General features: G+C 35.3%; 4 protein-coding genes and 1 long non-coding RNA gene across 6 annotated transcripts; 3 read left to right on the top strand and 2 right to left on the bottom strand.

The window, feature by feature from the left end:
• The first annotated feature begins 232 nt into the window (after positions 1 to 232).
• LOC111425538 (uncharacterized) lies at positions 233 to 977 on the top strand. Its single transcript, XM_023059634.2, has 2 exons — positions 233 to 460; positions 514 to 977. The coding sequence occupies exons 1-2, from the start codon at positions 233 to 235 to the stop codon at positions 838 to 840; spliced, it is 555 nt and encodes a 184-aa protein (XP_022915402.2). The 3' UTR covers positions 841 to 977.
• LOC111425539 (uncharacterized) lies at positions 853 to 1,649 on the bottom strand. The gene is made up of 3 exons (XM_023059635.2): positions 1,453 to 1,649; positions 1,273 to 1,403; positions 853 to 1,219 (listed from the first exon to the last, which is right to left on the bottom strand). The coding sequence occupies exons 1-3, from the start codon at positions 1,589 to 1,591 to the stop codon at positions 1,004 to 1,006; spliced, it is 486 nt and encodes a 161-aa protein (XP_022915403.2). The 5' UTR covers positions 1,592 to 1,649; the 3' UTR covers positions 853 to 1,003.
• Positions 1,650 to 2,918: 1,269 nt separating this feature from the next.
• On the top strand, positions 2,919 to 3,678 carry LOC139430941 (uncharacterized). 2 transcript variants are annotated; one of them, XR_011641304.1, is made up of 3 exons: positions 2,919 to 3,112; positions 3,220 to 3,262; positions 3,333 to 3,678. It is a non-coding gene; the product is annotated as an uncharacterized lncRNA (long non-coding RNA). The 2 variants fall into 2 exon arrangements; XR_011641303.1 differs by lacking the exon at positions 3,220 to 3,262.
• LOC111425505 (uncharacterized) lies at positions 3,661 to 7,864 on the bottom strand. Its single transcript, XM_023059573.2, has 5 exons — positions 7,707 to 7,864; positions 7,438 to 7,643; positions 4,253 to 4,627; positions 3,986 to 4,198; positions 3,661 to 3,787 (listed from the first exon to the last, which is right to left on the bottom strand). Exons 1-5 carry the CDS (start codon positions 7,798 to 7,800, stop codon positions 3,701 to 3,703), a joined length of 975 nt encoding a protein of 324 aa, XP_022915341.2. The 5' UTR covers positions 7,801 to 7,864; the 3' UTR covers positions 3,661 to 3,700.
• A 198-nt stretch (positions 7,865 to 8,062) lies between these two features.
• On the top strand, positions 8,063 to 10,912 carry LOC111425680 (protein lin-31-like). The gene is made up of 2 exons (XM_023059879.2): positions 8,063 to 8,686; positions 9,829 to 10,912. Exon 2 carries the CDS (start codon positions 9,831 to 9,833, stop codon positions 10,827 to 10,829), a length of 999 nt encoding a protein of 332 aa, XP_022915647.1. The 5' UTR covers positions 8,063 to 8,686; positions 9,829 to 9,830; the 3' UTR covers positions 10,830 to 10,912.
• Positions 10,913 to 13,044: the final 2,132 nt, after the last annotated feature.

Below are 13,044 nucleotides of genomic sequence, written 5' to 3'. Positions count from 1 at the left end.
TCTGGTTACAGTTCGCTTAACAGTCCTCGCTTTTATTTTACCATTACGCGAGGTCGTATTAACACGATTATCTGATGCTTTCGGTCTTAACCAACTTGTTGAGCAATATTCTATTACGAGATGAGATTGTTCGGTCAATGTCCTAGTTATCATATTTTAATATTACATATAGTATTACAAATAAATTTAATAAATTTTTTTATAGTTTTAGATTTTCTTTAAAAACAATACAATGTTGAGTCTGTTAACATTTTCAACTTTATTTTTTGCGGTAACCCAAGGAGGCTTAGTTAGAGTACCAAAAATTTACAACGCCTTAATTTCATCGGACGAAAATTTAACACCAAGCCACGCCTATCCGATTATCGAACCTGTCTTTCGTACAACAGCCCTAGGAGTTGCCTTTCCACCAATCGTGGTTAATAATCAACCGAAAGAAGGTGACGAAATACCACCAAAAGTAAGTTCTTCAAAGTAATTAACACAAATATTTTACAAATGTATTTTTTTTAGAGTGATAAAAAACCAGAAGTTCCAGATAATGTAGAAGCGCTTCAAAAGAAAGATACCCCTCAGATATCTTATCATGGAACTTTATATCCGGTTACTTATGACCCGTTCTTCCAGTATGCTTACAGAAATGACTATCTTTTCCCAGCTCTTCCTTATATTCAACCTCACCCGGTATACGTCGATATGAAACGGATAGAAACCAAGAAAGAAGAACGTGAAGAACCTGTCAAACCCGCGGTCAACTTTGAAAAGAACCCGGAAGTTCCGGACGTTCCACCCCCTTCGATACCGTTTAGGGAGAAACCGCAAAAACCGAAATCACGATAACAAGAATCGTAATAATGCGAAACGTATTTATTTTTTTAGACTTAGTACACAATTTACTTGCCGTTCAATTTATATATTCATTTATTGTTAATATTTTTTATATGATTTTTTTTATATAAAAAGCATTAAAACAAAAATTCTTTGGTATATTATTTATGTATTGTTAACTTTTTGAGGAATTTCTATTAATAACTTCAAGCGGTCTTCCGAAAATTTCTACGTAAAAATCGAAACCTTTTCCATATCCAGTTGTGACATTGAACCTAATAAAGTTTTTTCCAACACCTCCATCAGTATAATAAGGATATCCACCTTCTCCATCCGGGACTTGATCCCAAACTTTGACGCAAGTTATGTAAACTAGACCGTCAATGGTAATCTAAAGAATTTATTTCGTTAAATCATTCATTTAAATAAACGTGCTTTTAATACCAAAATATCAGCACCAACATGACTTTTTCCATCGTTGTTAACAATAATGTTTTCACCGTGGTATTTAATATCTTTTGGGCTACATCTTCCCACGAATAAATGATGCTGTTGTTTTACAATTCCTACTTCAACTAAAATTTAATTTTCAATTTAAGCTTTTTTACTATTAACTAATCTTACTATAAGAGTCTTCAGTCACGTTTTCAGTCGTCACTTTAGTGTGGGCATTTTCACTATCGTATTCTATGATTGTTGCACTACGCGCAAAGTAAATCGCGCACAAAATAATTACTAAGCATCGGACAAAAGTGTTCGACATGTTTGTCAAGGAGATAGTTTTCAACAACTACAAGAGATGCTTCATTGTTAAACGTATTTTTATTTTTTCGTAACAACTACGTTGTTTATCGGAGACTTTTAACCCGACTTCTGATAATGGACATCAATTGTGTCAGATCTTCAAAAGAACATTGAAGTTAAAAAATAAATCGATTCTTAATTTGATAAAAGTCAATGAACCCAATCGAAATCATGTTCTAATGTTAACTTGTAAGATATGGGTTGATATCTAACCTTGAGAGCAAATTACTTGGTAATAAATAGCTTTTAGCGAATCTAAATAAAACGACAAAGGAGACCCAACAGGTTGAGATTGCGAAAGAATCGAAACAATTACGGTCAATTCCTATATTTACCGATATCGTGTTTACACACAACGCATAAACAATGGAAAACTCTGCGTGCCAAGTGCATGTTTGGAATTTTTGTCCCGCTGGGTGTGGTCAATCCAGTTCTTGTAGGACGTTCAGAATATATAATAAATTGACTCTTTCTCTCTTACCACCTGCAGCACGCAACCATCCTCAACGATATTTTATTTTTCTTCTTTACTTCCGTTAGTTATAATCCTTATATTTAAATGTTTTCATACAACTATTTCTACAGTTATATTACGTACATATTTATTTCAATAATATTAATAACAACTCAATAAGATTGTAAACAGAGCTATTACGTATGAAAATAACTAATATAGAGTGACTCATTGAGATAATTTTATTATTGTTATGATGCTTGTTTCAGAAAGAATATATTAAAAGTATAAAAAAATCCAAAATCATTTTATTTTATGAATAATAAAAAAAATTAAAACATTTACTAAATATAGACAAAACCAAACAAATGTTGTGAAGCAAGAGAAAGTAGTTCGAAGGTCAAATTGCAAATCGTCGTGAGTTGTGAATAGAATGGAACAAAATTGGGATTCAGATATCTCCTTAAACACAGACACTCGAAACGCCGATAAGCGAGTACGACAGATATCTGTTATAAGACGATTAGGTCCGGAAAGATTCGAGAAATTCGTACTTTGAAGTCTGAACTGCATACTGAATTAAAAGTCGCAATATTAACGGTATAGTGTTTATTTCGGAGTAAAATAAAGAGAACGCGATCGGAGGTTTTTCGGCCAGAAGGTCCGGTTCTCGAGAGATGATTAAAGTTTTAGATAAGCTTCTGCACAATTTGGAACGCGCAAAGGAGGCGGAGTCGTCAAAGCGGACCGCTGCAAACGGGGAGAGCGGCAAAAAGGAAAATAGCGGCAGTAATGGAAAAGAAAGTGAGACCTACTTTTGGATTATGTAAGTATCGTGTAATACCAGATTCGAAGTTCGCTGTATTTCGTCGTTAATGTTTCTGTGGTGAGCTCGGGTAAACGATAACATTTAAATATCTAGTTCTATAATCATTTATAAAACGAAGATGTAACATTTCTCCCAAAATATATTTCAACCCTACAATGCGTCTTTTTTTCTGGATATTTACAAACATAAGGATAATTGTGAGTAAGCCTATTTAGACCTTGAAATTATAGAACTGGTATTTACGCACAACTAGTTTCTTTTAACACACGCACACACCTCAAAAAACTAATATAATATTTAACAGGTAGAGGCCATCCAAATGGACTTTAAATGCCATTTATATACAAGTATAAAACCAAATTTGCATTGGGAGACATTTCTTTATAATCCGTTTCCGTTTTTTCTTGTATTTTTTAGGTGGCGATGGTAAAAAGACATGGAAAAGTTGATCTACAACCATTGTTTACTGAATCTGTCGATGGTGTTATTCCTTTACGCTCTAATCCTGATTATTTGCAGCCCAGTTATTGTATTTATCATTATATTTGTACCTCACCTACCACTAATTGTGCTAAGACGACTTTTGTACGTACCATTTGAATCAATTTAAAAATGTGATTACCACCTAATAATATGTTCGCTTAAATAATAAGATTTAATATTAATTATCGTATTCGACTGATCTATTTTTGTATTTATCTAATGAAATGATATTAAAGGTTGTAAGTATTATAAAAAATAAATATTTTATTTAAAAATTTTATTAACTAATCTTATTTAATATCTCAAAATCCATATTTCGCCTGCGTTTTCTGCCGAGTAAATCTGTTCGAAGCCCATTGATTCTGCAATTCTTGCTCGTTGGCTTTCGCCTAAAAAAAATTTTAATTTCAATTCACGACAATTTTAAAACCTTTATAAAAAAGCTGTAAAACAATGTTTATCTAATCGAAGGTCATCGCGATATAATACCAATATTTCCAAGGTGATTAATTGGCTTTTAAAATATATCAGTAGATCTTAAAGGTTATTTTTTGTTTAAAAATTTCTTAGATACATTTTTTTATTACCTGTTGGGCTAAATACGTAATATGATGTTTCCTTTTGCATGTATCATTTACAGGATCTTTCACGACATATTTAGCGCTAAGTTCCGGATCGGTTAACGCCTTTGTCATCCAAACATCTTTATCAGGTAGTATTTCTTCTTCATTGATATCAACAATATTGATATTTTGTTGTTGACCTTTTCTTTTATGATTAGCCCCCATAAGTTCTTTGAACTGCAATTGAAGAAATAAAATTTAAATAATAAAATATTAAAAAAAATCATTTACAGCTTTATTATCCAATCCTTGATAAGATTTTACTGGTTCAGGTGCAATTTCAATAACCGCCTCATTACCAGGTTCTGACACAACTTCAATAATCGGTTTAATTGGTTTTTTAACTTTCCCACAAACTTTTTGCCATGTTTCCTCATCAAATGTATCTGGGATATCTTTAAGATCTTCATCATCACTTTCAAGTTCTTCGGGTACAATTTCTTTTTTTGGTTTAGTTGGTGGTGCTTTATTAATTTTTGGATTTTTAACGTTTTGGGTTGCATTTCTTGGTGTTAGGTTCCGTTTTACTGAATTTGGTACAAAATGTTTTGTTGTTATTGGTTGTGTTTTCGGTGGAGGTAATATTGCAAACAATCCTGATGATTTCTGTAAAAAAAGATATTTGTTATACTTTTTGTATGAAGAATTATTAATTTTAATACATTCTCATTTAGAGTATAAGTGAAAATTTCGGTATTAACTATATCCTAAAAACCTGCAGTATACAAAACACTTTTATATTTATTAACATCAAGGCTGGGATGGCATTTTACAGTGAGTAGGAGAGTTAAGATTGTATAACATATATTATAGAGATTAGGTTAATCACGTAAAATCATACATTTTCTTTATTAACTCTAGTTGAGTTCAATCATACATTTATGTTACCAAACACACCAAGGCAGCCTGTGGCCGACATTTATGTTTCTCAATAGTGTATTTATGTGGTGTTAACTGCAGTCGGTTTGAAACAATGTTGATTTAACGAAGCTGGAAAACACACGATATCAGGTCATTAAGCTTGCGTCTGAGACGTTGTAGTACAACATTGTATCGAAAATTCGCACTCTAATGCCTTAGCCACAAGCAGCTTCGGCTTTTATCTTTTCAACGCTGTGCTGTATATTGAACATCTTTTTAACACATATTGTGATGCCTCGGCCGCAAGCGACCTCGTCTTTTATCTCTTTAACGGTGTATATGGAATGTAATAGCTTTATGAATATCTTTTTAACACATATTGTGATGCCTCGGCTGCAAGCGATCTCGGCTTTTATCTCTTCAACTCTGTATATTGAATATAGTACGTTTATGAATATCTTTTTAACACATATCGTGATGCCTTGGCCGCAAGCGACCTCGGCTTTTATCTCTTCAACGTTGTACATTTGTAAGAAGAATTATTACCTTTAATACATTCTCATTTAGAGTATAAGTGAAAATTTCGGTATTAACTATATCTGCAGTATACACAACACTTTTGTATTTATTAACGTCAAGGCTGGGATGGCATTTTACAGTGAGTAGGAGAGTTGAGATTGTACAACATATATTATAGAGGTTTAGGTTAATCATGCAACATCATACATTTTCTTTATTAACTCCAGTTGGGTTCAATCATACATATATGTTACCAAACACACCACTGCAGCCTGTGGTCGAGATTTATGTTTCTCAATAGTGTATTAATGTGGTGTTAACTGCAGCGCGTCGGTCTGAAGCAATGTTGATTTAACTAATATTGAAAACACACGATATCAGGTCATTAAGCTTCCGCCTGAGACGTTGTAGTACAACATTGTATCGAAAATTCGCACTCTAATGCCTTAGTAACAAGCAGCTTCGGCTTTTATCTCTGTAGTACATTTTTGAATATCTTTTTAACACATATTGTGATGCCTCGTCCGCAAGCGACCTCGGCTTTTATGTCTTCAACGCTGTATACTGAATGTAGTACTTTTATGAATATCATTTTAACACATATTGTGATGCCTCGCCCGCAAGCGACCTCGGTTTTTATCTCTTCAATGCTGTATATTGAATGTAGTACTTTTATGAACATCATTTTAACACATATTGTGATGCCTCAGCCGCAAGCGACCTCGGCTTTTATCTCTTCAACGCTGTATATTGAATGTAATACCTTTATGTTTATCTTTTTAACACATATTGTGATGCCTCGGACGCAAGCGACCTCGGCTTTTATCTCTTTAAGGGTGTATATGGACTATAGTAGCTTTATTAATATCTCTTGAACACATATTGTGATGCCTCGGCCGCAAGCGACCTCGTCTTTTATGTCTTCAACGCTGTATACTGAATGTAGTACCTTTATGAATATCTTTTTAACACATATTGTGATGCCTCGCCCGCAAGCGACCTCGGTTTTTTCTCTTCAATGCTGTATATTGAATGTAGTACTTTTATGAACATTCTTTTAACACATATTGTGATGCCTCGGCCGCAAGCGACCTTGGCTTTTATCTCTTCAACGCTGTATATTGAATGTAATACATTTATGTTTATCTTTTTAATACATGTTATGATGCCTCGCCCGCAAGCGACCTCGGCTTTTATCTCTTTAAGGGTGTATATGGACTATAGTAGCTTTATTAATATCTCTTGAACACATATTGTGATGCCTCGGCCGCAAGCGACCTCGGTTTTTATCTCTTCAATGCTGTATAATGAATGTAGTACTTTTATGAACATCTTTTTAACAGATATTGTGCTGCCTCGGCCGCAAGCGACCTCGGCTTTTACCTCTTCAACGCTGTATATTGAATATAATACTTTTATGTTTATCTTTTTAACACATATTGTGATGCCTCGGCCGCAAGCGACCTCGGCTTTTATCTCTTTAAGGGTGTATATGGAATATAGTAGCTTTATTAATATTTCTTGAACACATATTGTGATGCCTCGGCCGCAAGCGACCTCGGCTTTTATCTCTTTAACGCTATATTTGGAATATAGTAGCTTTATTAATATCTCTTGAACACATATTGTGATGCCTCGGCCGCAAGCGACCTCGGCTTTTATCTCTTTAACGCTGTATATTGAATGTAGTACTTTTATGAACATCTTTTTAACACATATTGTGATGCCTCGACCGCAAGCGACCTCTGCTTTTATCGCTTCAACGCTGTGTATTGAATGTAGTACTTTTATGAATATCTTTTTAACACATATTGTGATGCCTCGGCTGCAAGCGACCTCGGCTATTACCTCTTCAAGGCTGTATATTGAATGTAGTACCTTTATGTATATCTATGTGTTAATATTGTAGTCTCTTGGCTCATGCTTCCTTCAGACTCTAAAATAAATCCTAATTAGCTAATAAAATATTTCTGTAAACTGCAATATATCAATATTCTAAATGAGAATTAATATAAAGATTAATATGAAGATTTTACTGATAAAGTTTTTTGTTTCTTTTTCAAATTTCCACCTTCATCCTCTTCATCGGAAAAATCTGATGGTAATGGTACAGTGATCTTGATCTTTTGTTTGGGTGGTTTATCCATTCCAACTTCCTTCTTTTTTAAGAATTCGTCCTCCTCTTCTGTAACTTCATCTGTATTATTTTGTACGTTTGGCTGTGGTAAACTCGTAAATAAACCTGAATCATATTACGTCAATGTTAATGCAGATAATTTTTGTTCTAATATGTTTAAAACTATACCTTTCTCCGGGATAATAACTTTTCCGTTTTCTCGAACTTCATGTTCTAATTCTTCGCCGTCGGAATCACTATTATCGTAAGCTACCAAAGACATTTTGCTAAAAAAACACAATAACGTTGAACATAACCTAACAGTTTTTGTGATGACCTGTTTTTATTATTTTTTAGGCACATAGCGCCACCTCTATATTGCTTGGGGAGATTGATAGCCCCATCTATGGGTATATATTATAAGTGTTTGTTTTTAGTTTCATGAATGGATTAAAGATGGTGGTGTGATCGCAAGTATGGAGATAAAATTTAAATTTAAAAATTGTTTCACAAAATTAAATTTTTTTTAAATTAAGGTATCAAAAGAAGTAGTAAAAAGATTTTAATAATAAAATAGGAATTGTTATAGGAATGGAAGATAAATATTAAAGACATCCTGGAGACGTCCATAGTAAATTTAATTAATGAAAATAGCGACCAGTTGGAATGAACCAGTTATCAATATTAATAATGACCACGAAGAAGTAACGAGGCTTTTATAATAAGAAATGAGTTATGCGGTGGAACGAGCCGGTGGGAGGTATGGAGAGAGAAGGGGGTTCGAAACAAAATGGAGGCAGAAATGGTAGTACCGCCTCCATGGTATCCGCGTTCACGCCCAGACGGCAAGGGTGCAGTTTTGTCCCAATAAGCACGCGGAGGTTGTGGTTTCGGGTTGACCATAATATCCGCGCTGCTGCAAACTGATTTTAAACCTTATCCCCGCAGAGATAAACCGATTTGTTAAGTTCTACTACAAAGGTTGCCGACAACGGAACAACCACCAAGTCAACTCGATAAGTGCCCGGATTTTGAGGAAAAATTCCGCTTATATTCTCGGTGATGTGATCTGGGTACTTGTGGTGATCATTTTACCTTTTTTAGTGATAACGCCGGAGGGAGATGTCAACCAGACGCGATATGCTGCGATAAAGTTCGACCATAGCAAAGTAAGTATACAATAAAATTCCTAATCTTGCACTTACCGATTCTTTACTGGACATTGAATTCATAAAAAGGACCAGTAAAGGCTTTATTGAAACATCCGACGTTTTCTTTACTTAGACTCAACATGCCACAACTTCCAAGAATAATTCTAAAAACAGTAATTTTATCACAATTAACATTTTTTAATAAACAATAACAATGATTGACTACCGAACTATAGGTATATCAAAGTAATGACTAATTAGGTGATTACACATGTACATTGAGAAGGAAATTGACCTCATCAATAACCGAATAAACCAGCGATTAGAATTGTTAGTGTGCCAAGCGTGTTGTCCATATCAACATCACCTTATAACTCAAGTTACTTATCCAGTTACTAATAAATAATTGTACTGTAAACGTATGCAGCATGGAAGGTGAGTTATTATTAATAATGAAATAATAATAATAATCAATATATTGGTTTGGTTTGGTTTCGTTTGGTCGTAGTAGCTGAAACAATTAAAGCTATTCTAAATTGATGGTATAAATAGAGCAAATCCGTGATAATAATCATTGCTTTTGCTGCAAGAAAATTGTTCCTTTCACAAACGACCATTAGAAGATCATTAACTATTAACTAAAAGCTAAGAGAAAAATGCTGTTTAATACACCGTCATTGTGTTTGCGCTGGGAAAACTACTTATTGAGAATTTAATCAACAAAAAAAGAAAATAGTCATCAGCTAGTTCGGTTGATAATGGACCTATTGGTAGGAAAGGAAACGTTGAAAATGTCGTTAAGTGAAATGGGTTTTGTTATCGTTCTAATTAACCAGCGAAGCTGTTTTGATAAACGACCCAAATCGTCCCTCTGTTTTGCCGCCGTAAAACATTGAATACATAGGTTTGCTTTTAATCGAATTTACTGTCGGGAAAACCGAAATCGCAAAATTGAATCCGTTCCCGTTCCCGTCACGGAACGGTTGTTTGATCAATCGGCAATTTTTGTTGTCATGGTTTTAGTATTAGGGGGAGTTGAAAAATAAATTGATGAAATAAATTCTTAAAATAAATTGATAAAATAAATTAATAAAATAAATTAATAAAATAAATTAATAAAATATAAAAAATATTTTAAATGTAATGTTTTTTTTTAATAGATATGCCTCGGCCTTCGAGAGAAACCTACGGGGATCAAAAGCCACCGTACTCTTACATTTCCCTCACAGCAATGGCGATATGGAGCTCGCCGGAGAAGATGTTGCCGTTGTCAGAGATTTATCGGTTCATAACAGATAGATTTCCTTACTACCGTCGGAACACCCAGAGGTGGCAAAACTCGTTGAGACACAATCTTTCGTTTAACGATTGCTTCATAAAGATTCCAAGGAGACCTGATCGGCCTGGAAAAGGTGCCTTTTGGGCATTACATCCTTCCGCTTTGGACATGTTTGAAAACGGTAGCTTTCTTAGGAGACGAAAACGATTTAAGCTTCCAAAACATGTCCACGAGGAATTAGATAGTTTGAGCAAGCTCCAAAATAGTTCCTTTGCCGCTCCGAGTTCGTCCACACACGTTCCAAGGATTCCCGAAGTGTCCGCAACAACGTTACCGTTGGTATCCGTCGCTCAAACTACTTCAACGGCCATCAAATCCTTCAGCATCGATAGTTTAATTTCCGATACGAAACCAGCTCCGGCTCATCCGACGCCAATGATACCTACAACCGGATGCGCACTGCAATCTTTACCAAGGTTTTCCTGGCCAGGTATTTTACCACCTGCAGCTCCCAGATTAGAGGATCTTAATCGGGACGAGTTCTTAGCAGCTCAACAAGCGGCGCTTTTCGAATATGCCGCAGCTTTAATGTCTATGAATAGTGCAAGTGTCGCGAATTTAAATCCAGGTGTTGTTAAACCACACCCCATCGTGCCCGGAGTGTTCCCGAATGCGTATCATCCAGTGCCAATTCCCGTGCAATATCCCCTATCGGCCCCAAACCCGTTACACGTGCTCCCCACCGGTTTAGACTTTGAAAACGAAGGCGAGTGCGACAGACAGCTCGTGAAAAGTTTACCCCCGATTAGTTTCCTAGCCCCGAAACGCGAGGATCCCGTGGACACCTCATCTTGTTCTTCAGGGGATGCCCTCAACGTGTGAATGGTTAGTAACTGTTATCGTGTATCTATTGTGTATGTCATGTACTTACAGTACTCGTTAATAAAGTTTATTCCAAACAGTCATCTCACTTTTGTATTGATAATAAATAATAATAAATAACCAAATGAAAAACAAACAAAAATTGTTCAACTAATTTCGATTCAATTGCAATACACAATTATATATGATATTTTGATTATATTTTTAAGTTTGAAAAAAAAGACTGTAAATTTAATACTTGATCAATATTATTATTATTATTTCGTTTTCCTCGAATAATCAGGTTGGTATAGCGTCGTCAATTTTCGTAGTAAATTCGATAACCTCAACCTGGCTTTAATTAATTGAGGAATTTTCTGCTTAGCCGACGAACGTGCCATAACACTTTTGCAAGCCGCTTTAAATAATTACCGTAATGTGCTGCTGCCGGCCTCGCCATCTTCGCTTCATTATACAGGGTGTGCCGAGCCACAGGCTGGCCCTAAAAAGGAGACTTGTCATTTTGACGCATAGCTATAGTTTGAATTCAGCGGTTACATCAGACCTGACTGACGAGCTGATTAATTGTAACGCATTTACTATGGCCAATGGACACTTCCTTCATATGTTTGCATTTAAATAATATTAAATCTAAAAAAGAATGAGTGAAACGTAATAAGAAAAATAATAACGAGTGGAGCATAAATTTTCGCTCACCTTGTCATATACGTGACAAATTTGTGTATCTCGGTAGGAAAAATAAAAGATGAGAGTAATGTAAGGTGTTCAAGTAAAAGTAAGAGTTGGATGCTAAATAGATGGTTATTAAGCGATTTATTTGACGTGTAGTTACGATGTGATTGTCGAGGTTCGTATTATGGCTAATTAAGGCTTTTTTGTATGTGGGTTTTTGTTATTTTATTTTTCTATCTTCTGGCGGTCATCGTCGGGCCGTCAGACTCTGATTCGTTCTAATGCTCGTTTATCCGTCCCGCTTTGAAGCTGAAGTAATTAAGTAACGACAGAGCGATGGTCGGGGAAAGAAGAAAACGGTAAAAACAATACCGAAGATTTACGATATTGCAGTAATAAAGAAACGAAATCTTTGCGAGCCTGTGGTTTTGCCGTAAACTCGCCTTTATTCTATAAATTTACCGCAGCCTTAATTTAAATTACTTCAACACGGAAAACAATCATTTGATAATACGGAGGAAAGAGATAAAAAGTAAAGCGACAGTAAAGTGCTTAAAATTAATAAAAGTGTGGTTGTAAGAGCTAATACGGTAAGACCAAAAGCTTGTAAATCATACTCCCGAGCGTTTATTGCTTATTGCGGGCACCTACTCGTTATTTCATTAGCAACCAATATATCGTTACCTATTGTTTGCGTTGCTAGTATAAACATTTATTTAAACAATCTAGCCCATAAATAATTTATATTAAGTAATTACCTTCGGTAACCATAAATCAACTTGGTATTTATTTGCGCTACGCCGCTTCTTTTCCCTCCGAAACGTTCTCTCTTTTCAACAATGGCCGATTTGCTTCTCGTTCTCGTTTTAGTTTTCTGTCCCGACCGGCACCTGACGTACGCTTTCGGCTCTCACAAAACCGTTTTCTGCCGCAATTAATTAAGGCCCATTCCGAAAACCCGGAATTTATTTAATTTCCACGTCGAAGGTGGTCTAGCCATTGTTACCTTAAAACGTGTGAAAATGCACGCAATCTACTCTATACAACCTCTACACAGCCTGATGTTGCAACATCAATTTTTTTTTTAACCCATCTTTTTTTGCGTCTTCATCTTTTATGCTCGCACTATATATTATACAAACAACTTATACTAAGTTTTATTTTCTACTTCAAAATTGAAATACCTCGGTTAAAAATTTAATGGAAATTGATGACGCGCTGCGAGACAAACCGTCTGCGTATAATGGCGTCTGTAAGTCTGGTGGAAGTAGAGGGTTACGTTCAGTTTTTGAGCGTTGAGGGCGACCTTTATCTGGTCGGTTTATAGGTGTTGGGAACGCAGGTCAAGACCGACCAGAAGACCAGACAAGCCGTCTGCCTCAACCTCTTAAACCACTACAAATCCCTATATTAAGAATTATATTAAATAAATATAATTCGAATATTGTTGGTGATTGTTTTTTAATTAAGAAACGGTTTGGAGAATTATTTGGTTGGTAATGCGTGCAGGCATTTTCTAAGAAGACAATTCCACCAGTCGTTA

This window comes from Onthophagus taurus, chromosome 8 (genome assembly GCF_036711975.1).
Source record: "Onthophagus taurus isolate NC chromosome 8, IU_Otau_3.0, whole genome shotgun sequence".
Classification (NCBI taxonomy): Eukaryota; Metazoa; Arthropoda; class Insecta; order Coleoptera; family Scarabaeidae; genus Onthophagus; species Onthophagus taurus.
Note: the sequence above shows the minus strand (reverse complement) of the source record. Positions and strands in the feature narration are given on the sequence as shown.

Bases quoted from the DNA above. Each gene is read 5' to 3' on its own strand.
- LOC111425538 (XM_023059634.2), top strand. From the start codon at position 233: ATGTTGAGTCTGTTAACATTTTCAACTTTATTTTTTGCGGTAACCCAA. The intron at 461-513 runs GTAAGTTCTTCA...TATTTTTTTTAG, and splicing joins GTGACGAAATACCACCAAAA to AGTGATAAAAAACCAGAAGT.
- LOC111425680 (XM_023059879.2), top strand. From the start codon at position 9,831: ATGCCTCGGCCTTCGAGAGAAACCTACGGGGATCAAAAGCCACCGTAC.
- LOC111425505 (XM_023059573.2), bottom strand. From the start codon at position 7,800: ATGTCTTTGGTAGCTTACGATAATAGTGATTCCGACGGCGAAGAATTA. The intron at 4,628-7,437 runs GTAAAATCTTCA...CTTTTTTTACAG, and splicing joins AGAAACAAAAAACTTTATCA to AAATCATCAGGATTGTTTGC. The intron at 4,199-4,252 runs GTAAATGATTTT...CTTCAATTGCAG, and splicing joins AAGGATTGGATAATAAAGCT to TTCAAAGAACTTATGGGGGC.
- LOC111425539 (XM_023059635.2), bottom strand. From the start codon at position 1,591: ATGTCGAACACTTTTGTCCGATGCTTAGTAATTATTTTGTGCGCGATT. The intron at 1,404-1,452 runs GTAAGATTAGTT...ATTAAATTTTAG, and splicing joins CGTGACTGAAGACTCTTATA to TTGAAGTAGGAATTGTAAAA. The intron at 1,220-1,272 runs GTATTAAAAGCA...TAAATTCTTTAG, and splicing joins ATGTTGGTGCTGATATTTTG to ATTACCATTGACGGTCTAGT.